The sequence below is a fragment of the Hetaerina americana genome, unplaced genomic scaffold (assembly GCF_022747635.1).
Source record: "Hetaerina americana unplaced genomic scaffold, ioHetAmer1.1.p SCAF_6, whole genome shotgun sequence".
Taxonomy (NCBI): domain Eukaryota; kingdom Metazoa; phylum Arthropoda; class Insecta; order Odonata; family Calopterygidae; genus Hetaerina; species Hetaerina americana.
The window spans coordinates 16,318,885-16,342,645 of record NW_027287205.1 but is presented as its reverse complement, the minus strand read 5'-3'; the positions used below and the strand labels follow the sequence as shown (position 1 = coordinate 16,342,645).

Here is a 23,761-nt window from a genome sequence, read left to right as displayed (position 1 = left end):
TCATTTCTGTTGCATTGGCATGGGTTTTTTGCCCACAATAGGTATGTATTTTAATTTTAATATAAATGATGAGATGAAATCAGTGGCTTTATTTCATTAAGTCCTTGAGTTGAATAAGTGCAAGATACAGGGTTCGTCCGGAAAATAAGTGTACTGAGCTCAGGAAAAAAATTTATTACACTTTTACATATCTTAAGCTAATATTCCTCAAAATAGGACCCTTGTGAGTCGATACACTTGTTCCAGCGGCGTTCCCATTCCTGGAACGCTCCCGCGAAGGCATCATCGGGAACCTCTCGAAGACTCGTCGTCGACCTCTTCTCTGCCCTCCACGAACATCTTGTGCCACCGAAAGATCATGTTTCTGGACATGGCTGACTCCCCGTAAGCCTGGTTAATCATACCGACAGTTTCGGTAGACGATTTCCCAAGCTTTACCGCAAATTTGATGGAATAACGCTGCTCCAAAAACTTCGGCATCGCGTTCCGTGACGTGGGTCGAGCGTGGAGGTTTGCGTTAACAGAGCTCCTCACTACACCACAGCTCAGAGCCGACTGCCTTTTTCAGCGTCGCTTGCCAACATACCCCCCTCCAATCGCAGCCCGTCAGAGCGGTGCTGGGCGCGCCTGGAGCGGCGCGCCCAGCCCAGGAGTCAGTACACTTATTTTCCGGACGAACCCTGTATGTTCATTCTGCCAATATTCTCGGGGGAGTGTGTCATCCAATGTAGATAAACTGTAATGACTATGCTTTCCTAGCTAACTTCTCAGTAACTCTTTCATCCTAAGAGTGTGTTTAACATGAGCATTTTCCATGATGCTGAAGTGCTGAAATCTTCAGCGAGGAATATTTATTGAAATATTAAGAACCTTCTTTACTTGGAAAAGCTAATATTTTATTTATTATTGCAATATCGTGGTAGTCCAGGGGGTAGAGCATTGGACTACTGACCGGAGGGTCCCGGGTTCGATTCCTGGGCAAGGCACTCTGGGCACCTGCAGCCCCACCCAAGCTATGTGATTTTTCAGGTACCAGGTCTTCCTGGGAAACCATAACCAGCACAGGGAAAGGAACTGGCCCCCCTACCCTGATGTATGAATTTCACACGCCGTCGGGCTTAGTACTGGGTGAACTCTACCATCACCTACCAAACTGACCCTCGGGTTGATTACTTCGTTCATGGTTACAATATCAATAGTTTCATTTTTTTACTGCACCTACCTTCTCTCTTCTTCAGAAACAGATTAACACTTAAAAGTTACATTATATTTTGAGTATCTCATCATGAGGTGGAGGGTGGCTCCTTCAATAAAATAAATTTGTCATTTGTTATAGTGATAATCTTTCTCCAGTTTTATGCAGCAGCAAAAAATTAAACATCATAAACTACTTTAACAGTAATATATTAACCTCTTATCTGGAAACTTGAAACTAAAATTTGAGCAATGTTTAGTAGTATTGCTCCATTAAAAATATCAAAATATATGGTATATGCCAAAGATTGCTAGAAAATGTGAAGTTACAAATAAACTTTTATGTTTCCAAGCATCACTTTGGAGTGCTTCATATTATTTTATGAATGAAAATAACTTAGTAAAGTCCATAAAAACATTTTCATTCTCCGAACCTGATTTGACTCATGCAAACATGATTTTCAAGGTGATTAGAGCTGCGATTGGGGAGTCTAATAATAAGTAGGTACAAAGTGAGTGGAGGATTCCTCTACAGGGTAATTTCTGACTCCCATTGGTCAAACGTACCATAGGGGTATTTTAATAAGTGTTTGGTTGTATATTTCTTTTAAAGATCAACAGGATTTGTTTACAAACTAACTGGAGTTGACCTAGAAGTTGTTGATATGGTAAACAATCACTAAAGACTTAACTTCAGGCATCCACGTATGTAAAATCTGCAGGAAAGCATATAAAAACTTGGAATTTATTAGACACATTGTTGGCAGGAGTGACTATAAGGTCAAGGAATGTTGTTACCATGCTCTTGTAAGGCCTCATTTAGAATATGCATCTAGTAAATGGGATGCGATTGAAAAAGGCCTCATTTGGGAAACAGAGAAAGTTCAATTCTGGGCAGCCCATTTCTTTAAAAACTGTTATGATAAAATGAAAAGCTTCACTGAAATATTTCTAGATTAGGGGTGGGAATCATTAAAAGAAAGACGATTCAATGTCAGGTTAAGCTTACTAAATAAATTCAGATCCGCATGTTTCAGCACCGAGGTCTCGCAAATTATTCGTACTCCAACACACATTGGTCGCTTGGATCATGGATATAAAATTTGTGAAATAGATTCCAGAAATAGCTAACTCAAGGACTACTTCTTCCTTTGGAAAATACAGGATAGCAACTGTAGGATTATAGTTGGCAAAAATTCCACTTGCCACCCACAGCATCTGGGGAATAATTAGTTCTTCTTAAATGCATGTACTTTCTCCAAGCTCATGTGTTTTGTTCTTGAAACCCTTCCTGAATGGGAATGCCATTAAAGAATATAGTGCTCATTACATTATTGCTTACTCTGTTTTGGTTGTTTTTAATATTCCCCTTCCATCCCTCGTCTCTCTCTGTGGGGGGGACCCTCCTACTGCCTACAGCCTTGTGTCACATTGCTGACCTGTGTCCTTGGTGGCAGAGACTATCATATGTGTCACGTCTATGTGGTAATGGAATTTCACCTTCTTACTTTTAAAATTTTAGCTTGCATGCTATTGGATAAATTTTTGCTATATTTTTTGGTGCATGTGTTTATTAGTTCAGAGTACATATATGTAGTTACGTACATTTAAGTTAAAAGGTTTTTGCATGAACACCACTGTTGGCGTTATTCTAGATTTGAGGTGGATGAACCATTTAGGTAGGTTTTGGATGGACACAACTACCAAGTAAATATTTTGTGAATCCTAACAAAACGCAACCAAACATTCTACTGTACAACAAGTCCCTTTTCACCTCTGCGAACTTCCTTCCTCCCTTCATACCATTCAATATCCCAATTCTATTCCTTCCCTTTCCACTATTGCCTAACATACTCACCTCTATCATATTCTTAAACATCCCACTTCTGATCAAGAAGCCCATCATCCATTCTTGCCTCCTTATGACTTCTCCCAACAATCCCCTCTTTTCTTCCACCATACCTAGCACTTCCTTATTTGTTTGCCTTTCTGTCCAGTTCACCTTCACCATCCATTTCCACACCCATATTTCAAAAACCTCCATCCAATCTACGTATATCATCTTGCTTCAGTGACCATATTTCCATGCTGTTCATAATTATGCTCCATATCAAAGTTTTGATTAGCCTTTTCTTTACATTTTTACTCTACTCCCTGTCATCAACTCCCTCCTCCTTGTAAAAGCCTCTTTGCCCAGTGCAATTCTTCTCCTTGCATCCGTACTACTTTGACCATTTTGGTCCAAAACACTTTCGAGATATGTGAACTGTTCTACCTGCTCTAGTTTTTGCCCACCTTATTGTAATGTTTAGTTTAACCTTTTTCTTTCTGGTAAATTGCATAATCTATGTTTTATTTATATTAATGCTCATCCCATATCTATCACACTGAATTTCTAATTCACTATTAGTAGTATTTAGGGGAGGCGACCGACAGCTGAGGTAATTTGCGCCGTATTGGATGGACAGAAAAGGATGAAGGGTGGAGAGAAACCTCGCGTCGGCATTAGCCTACTCTTTACAAAAGGCGCCTAGGGGTCAGCAGCTTAACGTCCCATCCGATGGACGACGCCTCACTCAAAGTACCCTCTACAAAGCACCTCAAGTAGGGATCGAGATACCTCTGAAAAATATTCAACACCACCGGGATTTGAACCCAGGCCCTCTGGGTGGAAAGCCAGTACATTAGCCCCCGCACCATCTCGATTCACCTCCAATTCAGTCAGCAATGCTTGCCATCCCTTGGCTGACTGACAAACTGGAGCTTATTCATCAGCAATCCTAACTGATTTTACGGATTCCCAGCTGAATTTCATTGCTATATCCAGTTCATGCCATGCCTATATAATCATTTTCTCTACATATCACTGAACAGGACCAGTGATAATGGGCAACCTTGCCTTACACCATGGATCCTAACACTGCCCATCCGGACTATCCATCCCTCACTGGCACCTGAGCTGCCTGAGACATGTACAGGTTGCAGATTAGCCTCCTATCTCTCCAATATATTCCTGTTTTCTATCATCCTCATACTTGAGGCAACAATATACGTGATCACACAATATATTCATTAGTTTCTCCCAATTCAGTCTATCAAACGTTTTTACAAAATCTACGAAAAAGGCAACTACATCCTGATTGTATTCTGTATTCCTCTCAATTAATAATCTCATTATTGCAATGGCATCACACGTACCTCTCCCCTTCCTAAACCCAAACTGATCATCCACTAAGTAATCATTTGCCCTACTCTCTATCCATTTGTTCATGATCCTGAAAACAACTTTAGCTGCATGGGATATCAAGCTTAATGTTTTTGTACTCCTCACATGATGCAGCCTTTACCTTTTTGGAATAGGAACTAACACTGATCTCACAAGGTCTTCCCACCAGATTCCTTCCTCAAAGATACTACAAATCATACCTTATAGACTTTTCCTCCCACTTTTTTTTAATTACAGTAGTTCTGTAGGAATGTTGTCTACCCCCACGGCTTTATTTGATTTCATCTTTAATGTCCTTTCCATCTCATCGTCGAGTATGTCTGGGCCTAAGCTATCTTTTTCTATGTCATGTTCCTTTTCTATGTTTAATCTTGTTGGCCGAAGTTCTTTACAATACAGTTCTTCTATATATTCCCTCCATTTCTCTTGAATCAACTATTAATTAATTATTTGAATCAACTATTAATAATTTGAATCAACTATTAACTAATATGTATCAACTATTATCTTACCCAACTCATCTCTAACTGTTAGCCCAGATCTTCCCTTCTTACTTCCCAATAATGATTTAACCTTGCTGTACAGCGCACCAATTTCACCTTTTTTCTTCAAACTTTCCATATCCTTGCACTGCATCTTCCACCATGCTTCTTTTGCTTTATTTGTTGCCCATCTTTATTTATTATTTTGAAACTCTTCATACTTCCTTCTGCCTAACTAGGTGTTTATATTCTTCCATTTTCTTCTCTCATCTATCTTTCTAATCATCTCAGCCATAATCCATGGTTTTCTTGTCCTTTTTCCCATTTATGGTTCCTATAGTTTCTTTTGCGGCTTTTGATATCCCTTTTTTGATGAATTCCTCTTTTTCCTTGATAGTAGTCAGTCTTTACTCTTATCCATGATTTCCTCTGCAGCCTGCTAAGGTACTCTTTTGCTAGCATGCAAAAGAGAAAACAAAGCCTAATACTGTTCACCCATTTTTGCATTAACCATAAAAACAGCTATCAATCTAAAAGTAGGTTTGATAGTTGATGGTAGAGCCACCTCATACTAAGACATATGGTATGTGAAACAAAAAATAGGTAAGGTTAGTCAGATCCTATCCCTGAGCCACCTAAGGTTTCCCCGTAAGTTCTGGTATTCACAAAAATCAGTCAGGGTGAAACTGAGGGTTCCCAGAGGCATGCCCTGGTCCCCTGGATGTTAGTCCAATGCTCTACTGGACTGCCACTTCCCCCTTTCAGTATAATAAATGTACAAATAGTCCACACCACTAGGAGGTTTGTGTACAGTTTAATGACATACCAGAATACAATATACGAATAAGTGGTGCATTTTTCCACCTATAAACTTCAAACCCGGCAATTATAAGTCATGAAAATGGCGAAACATTTTCGAGATTGGGGATTTACTTGCGTTAAGTACAACATTAGTCCATTTTATTGTCAAGGTTCCGATGCCAGAAACCAAGGTCAGGCGCCGTATTTAACCGCTCGGTGGTCGAAGCGGAGGGCTCCACTCACCTGAAATCCACGGGAAACGTCTCGCCGGCGTAGTCGGCGGCGAGGTGCGCCAGAAAGGGCCCGTTCAGGGCTGGCGAGCCCCTTTGGTGGAAGAGAGCATTCCCCACGGACAGCTCGTGGGACTCGCTACCCCTACGGCTCCACACCTGCGCGAGTACGGCGCGGAAGGACATGTGGAAGTTGCAGTCAGCCTGTGTCGATCCGGTCAGCAGGGTCGCCAGCTGGTCGGCGGTGCGGCCCCTGGCGGCGAGCATCAGCTGTCCGAGAGCCGAGGCGAGTCCCAGGGGCGAGAGAAGCAGGTTGGTGGCTGAGGGGTCCCTTAGCTGAGACTCCAGGCTGCTGGAGAGTCGGAACATGGCGTCCACGGCTAGACGGACGTCCAGCTGGGCCGGCCCCATGTTTTTTATTTTACAGGAGCGAGAGAGAGAGAGTCATATTTATGCATGTGCGTGAGCACTTATTCAATGCAGACGTTCAGCCTCACATGCCTCCGTTAATTTCATGTTCAAATACTCCATGAGCACTTACATTTTCTTATTCATACGGGTTAAGTGACGATTTTCTTAAGAACAAAGCCACATCTAATGTTGTTAGTCCTTCATGAGGTAAGTATTGCATCACCTACGGCAAATGACATCATGGAAAATAAATCATACGCACATTCCAGTAATTATGCCACAAGTACATGCTTAGAATGGAAAGAGGTTCTGTGAAACTGAAGTGACCAGTATTTACGTTGCAATTGTTTACTGACCCATATAGTTCGTAAATACGCTGTTGCTCTAATCGGAAATGTCGGAGGACTACGTGCAGTTGCGGCGGCATTTTAAACGCTGCTGTCCTTGCCCTGGAGACTAGTTGCTTTGCAATGAATATCAATTTTATTCGGAGCTTTCATTTTTTTTAAAAACAGTTCTGCTGTTTTGGGCTGAGTTCAAGTTTTGCTAGATATTTGTAAGCTTAAGAAGTTCTATACGTCCGAGAGTGGTCGTCACGAATGGATCCGGTTGTGATGTTTTTGCAAACGTGACGTTTATTTTCTGGTATTAGTGTTTTTAGCGTACTGCTTCAGCTTCAATATACGTGTATAATATATATTATAATGATATATAATATAATATGATATGATATAATATTAATTGATATGATATTATAGCCTGAGGTATTGATGTCTGCAATTTTTGTGTTTTTATAATATTATTATGCATAATTTGCGGAACAAGTTCGGAAGAAAACATTCCTTGCACTGGCGTCCATAATTGGTCCTAACGCCGCAGGTCGGTGACGGGATTTCGTGCACTTTCCTATCTCATCCGCAGAAGGAATTAAATTGGCGTGCTCAGTATCTCATTTGGACATATCGTCCATGGTGACTATGCATTCATGTAAGGGTCTTATGAAAGAACGTGTATTCCCGTTGAAAGTTTCGAAGAATTTATGCTGTGATTTCATATATCCTTAAGGTCACAAGGACACAGACGACGAAGATTTGTCATGTCTGGATGTAGCTAAATATACAGGTACTGAACCTGTTCGTAACGAACGCCACTTTCTTCTTGCTCTCCCGTGTCTTACGCAATTGCTGATTTTCGTTTCGGGTGAATCCTAAGTGTTCCCCATCGAGGGGAAAGTATTATGTGTGGGGGAATAAGTGCATTCCGCTCTAGTAATTATCATTTTATTGCGCTGCAAAAAACACAAGCTTCATAAAAATATTTTGGCGAGCCTTTTCTTAACATTGTCACTCCACGTCCCTGCCATCCATCAGTGATAATGGAACCCCTGTCTGACCCTTCTTCCTTACCCTGCCCTTCCCGACTCTCCTTCCGCCACTCGCACCTGAGCAGTATTTGAAATGTGCAAGGTACAGATCCCATCCCTCCCATTTACCCCTATTTTCTGCAATGCATTCATTAATTCTGCACAATTCACTCTATACAACGCTTAATCGAAATACTACGAAATACGAAAGAGACTTAGAATCCTCATCCCCATCCTAATTGTACTCGATGCATTCCATGTTCCTCTTCACTTTTGGCCTCAGAACTGCTATAACTGGCACAGGGAAAGGAATTGCCCCCCCTACACTCATGAGTGAATCTCTCACGCCGCTGGGCTTAGTGCTGTGTGGACTCTACCATCACCTTCCAAACCATCCTTCGGGTTGATTACTGTGTGCCTATGTTTTTCGGTTTTTTCTTATGCATAACACAAGTAAAGGGCAGTCACATATCTAGTTGACGTTTCGACGGCACGGCATCTTATTCTGATGATGACGGTCGTGTCGTCGAAACGTCAACTAGATATGCGAGTGTCCTTTCTCTGTTTCTTTGTATCGTCGCTGAAGAGCGTTCTTTTTCGAAGATATATACGAGGGCGGTTCAATAACTACCCGTGTTAGAAATGAAGAAACCATTTTTTCAAAAACATTTTTTTTATTTTTCAACATAGTCCCCTTTTAGAAAGATACACTTATACCAACGTTCCGGCCATTTTTTTAACCCATCCAAAAAATAGGATTTGTCGAACTCTCAAAAATACGCCTATGTCTCGGCGATAACTTCCTCGTTTGAGCTAATTTTTTTTCCCGCGAGCCATTTGTTCATGTTAGGGAATTAGAAAAAGTTGCAGCGAGCCAGCTTGGGTGAATACGGGGGGTGCGGCAGCAATTCATAACGTAGTTCAAGCAGTTTGGCGGTGACAACTCCGGATGAATGTGTTGTCCACCGTGAGCAATCGCGGAACCCATCGGGCCGACAATTTTTTCATCGCCACCTTATCATATAAAATATTAATTGCCGTTCCGGTCGACACACCTCTGCTACTTCGCGCACTTACGTTCGTCGATCAGCGAGAATCATGGCGTGGACTTTTTGAATGATTTCCTCGGTAACCACGTCTGCCGGGCGTCCTGGTCGCTCATCAAAAACAGATGTTCGCCCAAGTTTAAATTCGTTGAACCAATATCTAACTGTGGTCATAGATGGCGAATTGTCCCCATAAACAGCATCCAACTTTGCTTTTATCTCCTCGCATTTATTCCCATCCAAAAACAAAAAGCGAATTACCGAACGATACTGCTCTTTTTCCATCTTAGCGAAAATCACGAAACCCGTCTTACTCGAATGGCTGCCAAATCCAAACTAACCTTTAAATCAGTCTGAAATTTGTTTCACCGTCGTTTGATAGATGGCAGCACACGATGATAGCATAAACTTCCCCCAGGAACGCCCTTTGTCGTCAAAAAGTCGTCAGGTGCCCAGAGTGCCTTGCCCGGGAATCGAACCCGGAACCCTCCGGTCAGCAGTCCAACGCTCTACCCACTGGACTACCGCGACCCATATATATATATATATATATATATAGCGGGTCGCGGCGTATATATATATATATATATATATATATATATATATATATATATATATATATATATATATATATATATATATATATATATATATATATATATATATGGGTCGCGGTAGTCCAGTGGGTAGAGCGTTGGACTGCTGACCGGAGGGTTCCGGGTTCGATTCCCGGGTAAGGCACTCGGGCAACTGCAGCTCCACCCAAGCTAAAGTGATTTTTCGGGTACCAGGTATTCCTGGGAAACCATAACCGGCACAGGGAAAGGAACTGGCCCCCCTACCCTGATGTGTGAATTTCACACGCCGTATAGGGCTTAGTACTGGGTGAACTCTACCATCACCTACTAAACCGACCTTCGGGTTGATTATTGTGTTTATGGTTTATGGTTATATATATATATATATATATATATATATATATATATATATATATATATATATATATATATATGTAACACTTTTTGAAAGTCTCACGGACGTGAATAATAATAATAATAATAAAATTTAGCACTAGTGGACACAGACAAAAACACAAACACAAAAAAGAGACCCACTAAGTTTCGAATTTTCGACGGTCGCAGCCACCGAAAATTCGAAACTTAGTGGGTCTTCGATCGCAGCCACGCGAAGGTGGCTGCAATCACCGAAAATTCGAAAATTAGTTAGTCTCTTTTTTGTGTGTTTCTTGATTATTTGTCTGTGTCCACTAATGCTAAATTTTATACATTATATATATATAATATATATATATATATATATATATAGTATATATATATATATATAGTATGTATATATATAATATATATATAATATATATATATATATATATATATATATATATATATATATATATATATATATATATACAATTATATATATACATATATTATATGACATTTTATTGTTTTCTTACGATTTATGATAAACGGCACAATAATAAAATTATATCCAGTTCCCCGGCGTCGTGGCTGACTCGGTGGAAAAGGGAGTCATTCTCGCCCATGACTGCTAGACTAGATATCTGATTACGAGAAGAAGCCAGATGGAACTTCGCTCGGGAAAAATGGGTAGGAAATCTTTTCGAGTTCTACAAGTCATCTTTTTTTTTACTTCGGCGTATGAAGTCATTCTGCTACTTTCATTTACTCAGTTACTCAACGTCATCTGTGTCAATGGCATTGCACATTCATTAATATTTATCAGTCCCACTTTATTACACCCTGCCCTTACGGCATCGCGTGCTAATCGTTCTTGGTATAATCTATTCTGCCTAAGCAAAAGAAAATAATGGATTTTCCTTGAAATCGTCTTGAATTTTACTTCAACTTTGCCGCTCCTTTAATCAACTTTAACTTTTTTCTTTCATATTATGGTCCTCTACGCATTAGTAGTTATATCAGTCGAGAAAGAAATGTTAACAAGGCAGTGGACGAACTATTACAGATGCGCTGCCTGCTCGAAGACGATAGTTCTTCGACGTTTGTGCGATGGCAGCCTATTGCTAAACTATGAAGGTTTCCAAAAGAAGTTTTGAAGAGAGCAGAGCTAAAATAATAAAATACGACTCTTGTTCAATAAAGAGGGGTTGTACAATTTTTATTCGCACATTTATTTCGCAAGACGATGTTCTTTGCCATGAAATTAGGGACAAAATCAAGGAATATGTACTCTCCTATACATTTCAAATATCTATATTGAATAACTTGGTTAAATTAAGTTATCACAAGAATTAAAAAACTCGTACATCCATGCAGAAGACGCCGGATTTCTCTTGCCTTTTCCCACCTCGAGTTAATAAAACCTTCCTTTTGTTCATGATTCCATGAGTAATAATAAGTGTACTCTCCCAAAGAAAAAACCAGAGTTATGGTGGCTAACATATGTCCGTCATGGTGATTATTCTTTTGCTGGTTGCCACGCTTCAAGCTCTTGGAATTGCGTGGTCGCAATATGGCGTATTTAGGATACACTTCTTGTATCATAAATCTAGGGGCTGAAATAAGTGCTTAACTTTGCACCCTCTAATTTCCTAACGAGTTTGAACACCCTTCAAGATGGCGTCCTCCCTAAATTTGAGCGATTTAGGTGCCTAACCGATGAGTTTGGACGTAGGTTAAATTTCGAAAATCCTTCTAAATAGCATTCTCGTGACAATGCTGGAACATTTGAATTTTTGACTGTGTTTTTCGCGTATCGGGTCACCACCGTGGGACGACACTGCCCCTTCCCTTCCCCGTCTCACCGTCCCTTCCCTTCCCCGTCTCACCGTCCGCTTGGACCAGGGGGGCGTACTCACCGGTGGACGTCCGTCAGAAGGGTTGAGGAATGGTGACTGGTTGCTCCATGCGTACTCGGGCCACTTCGCGGTTGGGCACTCGGGTCGGAAGAATGAGGCGCCACTGGCGGGTGCCGCGGGATACTGGGGCCGGGCACCGGCGGGTGCGGTGCCATTTTTCCTCGGGCGCCCTGCAGCGGGATGGACTGAGGTGAGAGGGCGAGCAATTGTCAGGGCCGGGAAATAGCCAGGCGCAGAGGTTTGCTTCCACTCTCTTGGAGCCCGTGAATATTAGGCAAAGGATGAGATAGCGAGGACTTCGATTTAGGGGCATGGAATGTCCACGGGGAGAGAGTAATAGAGTTCTGCAGGGGATAGGGGTTAGTCATTGCGAACACTTGTTCTAGACACCACTAGAGGCCTATGTATACCTGCATGCATAGTACATGGTAGTATGTATAGTACAAGGGAAAGATCCGGAGATTCAGGAAGACATCTGTTAGACTATGTTATGGTTTGGCACATATTTAGAAACAGCGTGTTTAATTCGCACAGATTCCCGGGACCGGATATTGACTCATATGCTAAAATATTATAAGTACAAGTAAAAGCAGAACCAAGGAACTTGGTCATTGTTCAGGTCACCGTCACCGAGCAATTATAGGGAGGAAGAAGTCCATAGGGTGTACTATCAGTTGGTGGACATAATCACGGATGTTCCTGAAGGGAGACATTTGGTGGTGATGGGAGTTAGGAACTAGACGGTAGGCGAAGGAAGAGATGGTATTGAGGTGGGGGACTACGGTTTAGAAACGAGACACGACCGCGGAGAGAAACCAATAGAATTCTGCTAGAAACAAGGGTTAATCAACACCAGCACTTAGTTTGAGCACCACAAAAGGCATACGCATGTATGCATGGAAAACGCCCGGGTATCGTGAGAATCACAATACGTACATTACGGTTAGACGCAGATTAAGGAACAGCATGATTAATTCGCAGTTTCTCTGGAGCAGTTGCAGTTTCCATTCATAATTTAGTGATACATAAGGGTGGCGCCCGACCGCAATTTATTTATTTATTTTAATACCCTGCACGGGAGACTGTTTAAGAAATCGTTTTTGGATGCTTTAGCGGGAAAGATAAGGAAGGAGTATCAGCAGACTGCAGAGGAAATCATTGGCGAGGAAAGGAAGCTGCCAGGCCACCGCCTAATACTATCGAGGAAAAACGTGAACATATCAAAAAAGGGATATCAAAACCTGCAAACGGAAGAACAGGGAAAATGAATATTAAAAGAACAAGGAAACCATGGATTGAGGACGAGATGATTCGAGTAATACGCGAGAGAAGGAAATGGAATACTGCAAATGCAGAGTTGATTAGAAGGAAGTACAAAGAGTTAAATAATAAATTGTGACGGTAACAAATAAAGCAAAAGAAGCGTGGTGGAAGACGCAGTGTGAGGATATGAAAATTTTACTGTTGGGACGTAAGAAGGGAAAATCCGCGCAAACAATCAAAAATAAGCCAGGAAAATTAATAATTGAACTAGGAAAGACTCAAGAGAGGAGGTGGAATGTATACGTATATACGAGATCACGGATTAACACTATGGCAAAGACATAAGTCTAGCAAGGTTAGACAAAGAAAGGGAATATGATGTAGATAATTATAGCTTACCGTAGGTCCAGGCTTACTCGATAGCGGAATGGGCATTGAGGGAATTGAAGTAAAATAAGGCCGCGGGGGTAGACAACATTACTACAGAGCTACTTAACAGTTCAGGAAAAAGTGAGGTCAATAGCGCCCGCGAGTTCCTTCAGCGACTTGAATTGGAAGGCGAGGAATTTCTGATTTGATTTTACAAGTAGTGGAACACACAATACTTTCCCGGAAAATATTGGCCCTAACAAATTCTCCGGGTCCGTTCCCGTACTAGCTCGTATATTTAAGGAAGTAGAGTTGGGCATTCGGCCGTATCTAGAATTTATGCTTAAGAAGTCCCATGTAGATCACATGACTCTCTGTGCCTGAAATACGGCAAACGTAACACCTATATTTGAACCGGAGACGGGGGAACTGAGTCATAACAGACCAATTCCCCCCCCCCCCATCCCCACCATTCAAGATAACGGAGCATATAATCGTTAGTTTTCTATTGATACGAATCGATAGTAAAAAGCTTCCGGTGCCTGTGACACGCATAAAAATATCCTGGGGTGGATTAGAGACTTTTTGAATGATCGCGTACAAAGGATAGTCATGGATGATATTAGCAGTAATGCGGCAAAAGTTACTTCAGGTGTTCCACAGGGAAGTATTATCGGATATATTTTATTTCTTATTTACACTATGGACATTTAACTTCGTGGCTAACAGGCCGTTAAGACTCGTTCGTTTACTGAATGAAATCTGAAGTTTCCCCGGTGTTCATCCACAATGGTTTAGGCTTTCGGGAGTCCCTCCGCGCTCATTTTAAAAGTTCAATTCTAAATAACAAGTGTCATACCAATATCGTTTAACATTTTGGTCATCTGCATATGTTTCGGGAACCGTGGAGAGAATCGCGAGAGTTCTATCCAGACACAATGTAAAGACAAGATTCGCTTGCTGCAAGGGCTGCAACGGGCGACTATCTAATTTATTAATTTATTTTAGTACCCTGCAAGTCACCGATAGAGTGTGTGGCAAGGGATGAATACACACCAGAATAGTTTTGACCCTACCGCGTTCGAATCTGTTATTATGATCCACTATCGGTCGTGGAAAAAATGGCATCTTAAATCAATCTGTTCTATACTTGACCTCTCTAATTTTATTGACATGATCTCTCCTACCGTAGTACGATGGGGTTAATGATACATTTTCAACATCACTGCTAAAGAAGAGACCTCCTTCCAATTTATGCAAGAGCTTCAATCGGTAATTTAACCTTCGTTCCGTGAGTGATTCCCAACCTCGCTGCTCTAATCTTTTGGATACGCCACTAAGTTTATCCTCACAGCGTTTTACAAATCTTGTTCCTGTACGATCCACGCGATCCAATTCGGCAATTAATCCAACTTCGTGATAATCCCATTTATTTGCAACATATTCTAAATGATGCCTAACCAACGACAGATAACATTTCTCTTTGCCTTTTTCATCCCACTTACCAAGTTCTCTTCTAATAAATCCTAATCTTTTGTCAGCTTGTCCACATATTCCCCGTACGTGTTTTGGAGTGAGGGTAACGCCTAGGTATTTAATTGAGTTTACAAATTCCATTTCGGTGTTCCCAATGCAAAAGGCGTTAGGGAGAGAATGACTCTTTTTCCAAAAATTTATCACTACATACTTTTTTAAGTTATATTCTAATTGCCAAATGTCGCACCAACGTTGTATAGCATTATGATCATCTGAAAAAGCTGCTGTGTCCTCAGGATCACGGATATCACGGAAAACCACTGCATCGTCGGCAAAGAAACGTATTTTACCAGTGACTACAGAGTCAATGTCGTTGACGTAAATTAGGGAATAAAAGAGGTCCGATGACTCTTCCCTGGGGAACACTTGAAGTAACTTCTACTGTATTTGACCTAACTCCATCTATGACTATTCTTTGTACCAGACCATTCAAAAAGTCTTTAATCCAACCCCGGATATTTCTATCTATGCCATATATGTACTCCTAGCTTTGCGAGTAGTTTACTATGAGGTACTTTGTCGAAGGCTTTCTTAAAATCTGGAAAAATCGCGTCCATTGGAACATTGCTCTCTCCCTTAATAAGAACATCATGAACAAAAAGCGCAAGTTGTGTCTCGCAGGATCTCTCTTTTCGGAAACTGTCCTGATTTTTCATTAATAACGTCTGATTATCGAGGTTTTTCACGATCGAACTATCTCACTCAGTATCTTGGTAGTTACTATCTTTCTTAAAACTTGCAAATTGTCTCTGTAGCACTAACCTCAGGCCATTGTAGCCCCCTTCTTTAAACAAGTAAATTTTCCTGTTATGCTTCTTATTTCGGAACCCATGTAGCGAAAACTTAGCAATTACTGCCCTGTGGTCACTAACTCTTTTTTTGGTTTCTACAATTAAGACTTTTTCGGGAGTATTCGTTGCTAACAAGTCGCTAATATTATCGCTTCATGTTGGTGAAGTGATTAAGTTGATTCAACGAGTTCAACGTTAAAGAATTCAACAGCGATTCGCAGATATATTTGTCATTGCCGCCCGTTTTAAAACTTTATGTGCTCCAGTCAATAGATGGGACGTTGAAATCTCCACCGATTATAACATCGCGATCATTGTGTTGGTATAAGAAACCTTTGATTGGCTGATCTAATTCTAGTATTGAATTATCTCTGTCAACTGGCGGTCTTTAAAATGCGCATGCATAAATTCTTTGGGATCGAGGACTTTTAATTGAGCACCAAACGCTGTTTTTTAAACTTCGGCAATTAAATAGGAATATGGATATTTTTTCCTTGAAATTACGGATTTTGCATTTTGAACGGGGATCGTCTTCTTATTAATATTGAATCCGTTATAAAATTTTCCGTTCGTTGCTATTTGATCCGTGTTAAATGAACTATTGCTAGCACTGAACCTCACTTCATCCAAAGCTACATAATTTGGCAAAGAAGACTTTAGAGACCTACTATTTGACCCACACATTAACCTAAAAAAGCCTTGCAACGCTCAAATATCCTACCCGCTATACACCTGGCGGCCTCAGACGTGTAGCGGACACCAGAACGGTTCAGGAGGTTCCTACGCGATTTGATCGCCGGTTGAAGGCCGACGAAGAACGCTCCGATATCCCTGCAGAAACCGCGCAATCTCTGATTGATGCCTTCCACTTGCCTCCAAACCAGAGGTCCATGATCAATCCTCGGGACAAGGCTGCAGATCGAGAGTATCACATCAAACCCCTCGACACCACCCACCCGCTTCACTTCGTGATTCTCCTTACCTATAACTTCTCTCGTTTGCGCAGAAAAGTATAGCTCACCTAGACACCGTTGTGCATGTGTATGTGATATATACTACGGTATCTGCTGTATCAATGGCATAGTATAAAACATTTGAATAGTTTAAATACATATGTTTATATTCTGACTAGCAATTAAGAAAAACTTAATTTTTGGTGTAGTATGTCTCTTATGTTTTGTCTCTTAAACAAAGTTAGACATAGAAAAGGAACATGACGTAGAGGAAGATAGCTGACGTCCAGGCTTACTCGACGATGAGATAGAAAGGGCATTAAGGGAGATGAAAATAAATAAGGCCGTGGGGGTGGATAACATTCCCGCGGAACTTTTAAAAGGCTTAGGAAAATGTGGGAGGAAGAGGCTATATGGGCTGATTCGTAGTATCTACGAGGAAGGAATCTGGCCGGAAGACTTCGTGAGATCAGTTTTAGTTCCTATTCCGAAAAAGGTAAAGGCTTCATCATGTGAGGACTATAGGACAATAAGTTTGATATCCCACCCAGCTAAAGTTGTTCTCAGGATCATAAACAAAAGGATAGAGAGTAGGGCAAATGATTACTTAGGAGATGATCATTTTGGGTTTAGAAAGGGGAGAGGTACACGTGATGCCATTGCAGTAATGAGATCACTAATCTAGAGGAATATAGAACACAATCAGGACTTATTTGCCAATTTCGTAGATTTCGAAAAAGCGTTTGAGAGAGTGAATTGGGAAAAACTAATGAGTATATTGCAGAAAATAGGAATAGATTGAAGAGGCAGGAGGCTAATCCGCAACCTGTACACGTCTCAGACTGCTCAGGTGCGAGTGGGGGACGAAGAGTCCGGATGGACAGTGTTAGCAAGAGGTATAAGGCATGGTTGTCCATTATGAGCGGTGCTGATCAACGCATATGTGAAGCAAATGATTACAGAGGCATGGGAAGAATTGGAGGTAGGAATGAAAGTGGGCGGGGAATTCGTGAAATCAGTTAGGTTTGCTGATGACTTAGCTTTAGTTTGTCAGTCAGCCAAGGAGTTGCAAGCGTTGCTGAGTGAATTGGAAATTCATTGCGATAGGTATGGGATGAGAATCAATATTGATAAAACAAAGGTTATGCGATTTTCTAGAAAGAAAAAGGCTAAGCTAAACATTAAAATAGGAGGGCAAAAACTAGAGCAGGTAGAACAGTTTACGTATCTCGGTAGGGTTTTGGACCAACACGGTCAAAGTAGTAGGGACGTAAGGAGAAGAATTGCTCTAGGCGAAGAGGCTTTCACAAGGAGGAGGGAGTTGATGGCGGGGACGTTAATTAAGGATATTAAGAAAAGACTCGTAAAAACTTTGATATGGAGCGTAGCTATGTACGGTGCGGAAACGCGGTCATTGAAGCAGGAGGATAGACGTAGACTGGAGGATTTTGAAATGTGGGTGTGGAGAATAATGGAGAAGGTGAAATGTACAGAGAAGAAAACAAATGAGGAAGTACTTGGTATGGTGGGCGAAGAGAGGGGTTTGTTGGGAGAAATCCTATGGAGGCAGGAAAAGTGGATGAAAGGGGTATTGACTGGCAGTGGGATGTTGAAGACTGTAATAGAGGGGAAAATGTTGGGCAAACGAGGAAAGGGAAGGAACAGGATAGGGATGTTGGATGGGATGAAGGGAGGAAGCAAGTACTCAGAGATGAAGACGGGTCTGATGTAGATTAGGTTACTGGATTTTGTATTTTGTTAGGAATCGCAAAATATTTATTTTGTAGCTGTGTCCATCCAAGAACCTACCTTAACCGGTAGATTACCTTATAATAAATAATAATAAATATGTCTCTTATATAATCATCTACTGCCACATGCCCTTAGTGGAGCTTGCAGTGTAGCTAGATATACTCAGTGTTTGGCCGGTGATTTTTCGAAGGAAGAGGGATTCGCAAAAAAAATTAGAGACATCTATCTATTCCGAGTTCCGTGAGACACACCAGCCTGTCGCTCACCGCTAATTTGGCTGAAGGCGTCCGAGCCTGGGAAGGCAATGTGGTGGGTCTCGGTGACTGAGGACACCCAAGGAGCCTGCGCCTCCCGGGCGACGGGCTGCTCGGCCACCGGCGACGATGCAGATGACGCCAGCGTCACCAGAACCAAAAGTGGAGGCAGTAGTGGGAGTCTGGAGGTCGCCATGGCGCTCTTCCTTTGCTCTGCAATGGTCTTGATGTCGCGTCTGGAGCCTTCCGCCTTTATGACCGACCGCAATCCTGAGAAGAGGAAGTAGGGAATGTTATGCATGTGAACACTCGTAGATTTCATGGAAATAATGCGTGTTTTGGATGTGGCATTCTTTCGGATGGCTAGTGCGTGTATGTATGGACCTTCGGCTTCAACTGCCTGGAAGGTCTGCGGATGGAGAAACACGGCCTTCGCTCTGGCCTCACCAGTCTGGTGACAGTCGTGCCGGTTCCCGCAAAATGGAAGCCCTAGAGGAATGAAGAGGGAAATACGCGGCACGGCGTGGAGTACCAGATTGAATCATGCAAATTGAGGGGACATTTTAGATTGTAATAGCTGAAGGGATGTTCCAGAGATACTGCGGAAAATGCCGCGACGATAACCTCTTCGAGTCAACCACTGTCGTGAGATTCACATATACGAGGATTTTTGCAATGGGCCAATTCAAATTATTGCACTTCAAAATACTCGCTTTCAAAGAGTTTATTTCGCGTCGCCAGGACTTCGTCGTTCAAATACACACCTCGAACAAATGGGACCCAGGGCGGAATTAATCCCGTAGATGGAATTAAACGGGATGCTGAGTAAATTCATCCATTTCGTAAGGAACCATCATTAAAAAAACAGAAACGCAATATTTGTATTGGATATATGAACTGACTCCGGAGAGATTAAACCTATAAAACTTTACTTTCAACTATGAAATCAATTCTTCTAATTTGGTGGTGTACACCGCGGATATTAACCCTCCGATTTCCATACGTTCCATTGTGTACGAAAAAAATTAAAATTATGCTCTTCGCATTCTTCAATTTATCAGTGGAATATTGTTTGGTTCTAAATTTGGAATCATATTGGTGAGTATTCAAGGGTCTATAAATTTGTATTTGGGGATTATAATACTCCCTTCCTAGAGGAGAAAATTTCACTGCTCTTACCGCGTGCATCTCTATCGCTTGAGCAGGGAGATGCATTGTTTTCCTAAGATTTTCTTCCAATGAGCGTGCGGAGTGCAAGATAAGACGGACCAGATTTATCGCATCTTAGCGGAACATCCGAAGATTTTACGGGAGGGGCGCGTGACGCACACATGGGTTAGTTTTGTTAGATATTCTTGAACTGTTTCCGGAAAGAATTAAACTATTTTGCTTCCTTGTTGGGAAACTGATTTTACTACTTTTAATCTGCAATATAGTTCCTTTTGTAGGAGGAGAGGCAGCTTCTTCCCCAGAGTGACAGCGAGGAACAATTCAATCAGTTGATCATCCGTTTACTGCTTTACTACCTTCTAAAAACTGCTTTGGAGTTGTTCATTGTGTCGCTTTAAAGGGCATGATTACTTTTTGTCTCCTGGTGTAAAAAGAAATAATGGCTTTCTCTTCTTTATTTAACGGCATTAACTCCACGGTTAATAGTACGTTAAGATACGTTTATTTGCCGACGACGCAGTAGTTTTAACTACGTACCTACGTACCCTACAAGCCAACGGTAGGGTTTGAATAGAATAGATAGCATGTCACCGAAAAGGGAAAGAATAGTGTCTGGCGACGGACATCCGTCATCCCCCAGTAAGAGTCATAGGTCCACATTTATCCATATTATATGCTAACGGCGTAAGTGGCACAGTCTAGTGTTAGATACGCCTGTTTGCTTACGACGCTCTAATGATTAGAGACATTCGCAAACAGAACTTTAATGATGCATTGGCTGAAAGCCTAGAAGCAAAGAGAAATGGTGAGGGAATCACAATTACTGTTATTTAAATTATTGATCTTAAAAGTTTTGGAAAAGGGTTAGTTATCTCTAAACAGTTAATTAAAATAATCAAACCGGAATAAAGAATATAAAATTTATAAAATACTTCATTTTGCTTATTACCCATGGTCATTTCTCAATGAGAAAACACTTAAGCAGCGAAGCGAACCGAAAATTACGACTCATCCAGAGGCTTTCGGGGAAATGCGATGAGATATTGCAGGAGCGTTTTTACTTCACGCTCGCTGGACCTCACTCGGAATGAGGAGATGTCACTTGGGATCCTGACGACGTAGGCTCCATGAAATTATTGGATCGTGTGCAGCGTAGGGCAGCGAGATGTGTTAAAAAAATTGTGACAAACAAAGCATTTAGGGTGGGAACCACTCCAAGATCGCAAATCGATCTATCACTTGAATCTCTCCAAGTTTGATTGTGACCTCTATATTCTGAAGACGCCACACAGCACATCCATTGCAACAATTTCAGAGTGTAAAAATCATTCGCCTTGACTGGGATTCGAACCCAGATCCCTCAATATCCGGTCGATCGCTTTAGCCACTACCTAGCTACCGAGGAGTCCTCTTCAACTATGAAATTTTGGGGCTTTTAAAGGTACAAGATGTTGCGACGAAATACCGTACATACAATGTCACAGGCATTCGTAGTCGTGCGCGACGCGCCACAGTCCACGAGGTTAAAGCCAACTTTAAACACTTATGGTGTTTATACTTTGACAAATTGACAAAAAAACGTCGCGCACGACTACGAATGCCTGTGACATTGTATGTACGGTATTTCGTCACAACATCTTGTTCCTTTAAAAGCCCCAAAATTTCAGAGTGCAAGAGGACGCCTTGGTAGCTTAAGCGGCTAAAGCACTCGACCGGATATTGAGGGATCTGGGTTCGAATCCCAATCAAGGCGAATGATTTTTACACTCTGAAATTGTTGCATTGAAATGAAAATTAGGGGATGACTCCGTTAAAAGTTACTGTTGCGGCATCTCCCGCAGTTTCTTTGGAAAACGCACAGCACATATTGAGAAAGCGTCGCGTAATAGAAGACGAGACAATGCATCCAAGACCATAGAGAACGAAATTAAGAAACGGTGGCTTAAAGATGTTGTTTTCTTCGAGAACAATAAGAGAAGGTGATGGCGGATACCCATAGCAACGAGGGAGAAAAGGCTATCCTTTGGTAGAATATACGAGTTAATAGGGATCCTATTGTATTTCTGCTCTTTTCGTGTCGCTGCGGAAATCACCCACTCTTATCACCCGTTTGCCGTGTGGGTGCTTTCCACATATTTTCATCCCTTGAATTAATAATATTCTTTTTAATATTGTTTGAAATACTAGAAATATTTTGCAACAACCTTTGATTGCTTGGTTTGCTTTATGTCTCCATTGAAAATCGTCGTATTTTCTACAAGAATCTGACATGTGTTGTCACTCATTACATAGCATGACTTTTATGTGGCTGCCGGTGTTCCAATGTTTAATACGTTTGATTGTAGAAGGATAGTCGTTTCTAGTAATACTGGATATAGTAATAATAATAACTGCTACTGCTTGATGGAACTACTATTTTATATTAATACGAATAATGCAATTCGTGTAGATTCTCACCAAAATTAAATTCCTGCAGATTAATGACACATATTTTGATATTTACGCTACAAGAACCTCACTCTAAGTATCCTAAGTCCATTCTTTTGCACTCCCATCACGCTGCGTAATATCCATGGTGCAAGAGCGATTGAATGCACATTTTTCCCCTCCGACTTACATGCCGAAAAAGCGAAAAATAGGCACAATTCAAAATGCAAGTTATTTAACATGCACTTCAAGCCACATGAGATTCTTTTATCCCGGAAATTGGTGCTCCATCCAAACAGAAGTAAAATTATCCACGTTTCAAAGATAACAGCTCCTCAATGAAATAACTGCACATAGCTGAAGACGAGGAAGTCGAGGAGAGGAAAGATCATTCGAATGTGGTTGTCCATAACGGTGGAGATTAGAGTGACTAAACGGCACCAGTTGGGTCTGCGGTTTCCGCTGTTGATGTCATTACGTTGACCATATCCTTTTATCGCGCTTTTGCAGCGTATATTGTACGAGTATTGAAAGAAACTTGAGTCTACTGCTATACCCCAGAGACAAAACAGCCGTCAAAGTTGACAAATATGTCTATTCACCACCACCAAAGAAAGCCAAGGCAATACGGTCGGCCGGAAAGGTGATGGCTTCAGTTATCTGAAATGCCAAAGGGATTATGCAGATGGATTATCTTCCCACAGGTCAAACAATTACTGGAAAACACTACGCTAACCTCTTGGACCTACTTACACAAAAGATATAATGAAAAAAGGCCAGGCTTAGCAAGGAAGGAAGTCATCTTTCATCAAGAAAATGCATACCCACACACAATTTTCGTTGCCATGGAAAAATACGTAAACTAATATTCGAATTGTAGCCGCACTCGCCTTATTTGACTGATTTGGCTCCTTCAGATTTCTATCTCTTCCCCAAACTCAAATTTTTCCCAGGTGGAGGCAGATTCTCTTAAAAAAAGAACAAACAACCGAAGTAGACGGGCATTTTACAGGGATCTAATTTTCGAGATGGGATCAAGACATTGTAACATCGCTGGACCAAATGCTTTAGTGTGCAGAGAGACTACATTGAAATATAAAAAAGTTTCACGGAAGTAATTCGTTTATTTCCATCCCATTCTGAGATCAAGACGGTGCGATTTTAAAGGATAAGGAATGTTTGATTAATGCTGTAATGGAACGATAATTCAAAGACACTTTTACCCTATTAAGATGACTTCGTAAAATAGTTTTTTTACGTCATAAGAATTAAATATCACATTAAAATTATTTATTGATATATTGGGAAGCCAATTTCGCCAATGTGGCCGTCTGCCTTGTTTATGACTCAAGATTAATTAGTCGGAACGAAAATATAATTGTCCCGCTTCATTCGCATTTGCACCCTGAAATAGATTGTGACATCTGGGCGTATTTATAGCCTGGAACCAGTGTGTCCATTTTCTCATGCGTAGCCGCCCTCTATGTACACCTGGAGACTCGCAAGGGTCTTTCATACTTCTCTACTCATCGTAAAACTAGAGCTCTGCCATAGGCGATGCGTCTTTGTTTACATCAATTGAAATTATCTAAAAAAAACGTTCAAAGCATGACGGAATGCTTTCAATGGGCCCCCA

General features: G+C 41.3%; 1 protein-coding gene across 1 annotated transcript in view; it reads right to left on the bottom strand.

Moving 5' to 3' along the window:
- The window catches only part of LOC139695057 (serpin A3-4-like), a 55,528-nt gene that overhangs the window by 9,911 nt on the left and 21,856 nt on the right, over window positions 1-23,761 (bottom strand). Inside the window, exons 2-4 of the mRNA XM_071593664.1 lie at window positions 18,541-18,798; window positions 11,611-11,780; window positions 5,947-6,329 (exon numbers count right to left, since the gene is read on the bottom strand). Coding sequence (XP_071449765.1) covers window positions 5,947-6,329; window positions 11,611-11,780; window positions 18,541-18,724 — 737 coding nt within the window. The 5' untranslated portion in view covers window positions 18,725-18,798. The remainder of the gene's footprint in view (window positions 1-5,946; window positions 6,330-11,610; window positions 11,781-18,540; window positions 18,799-23,761) is intronic.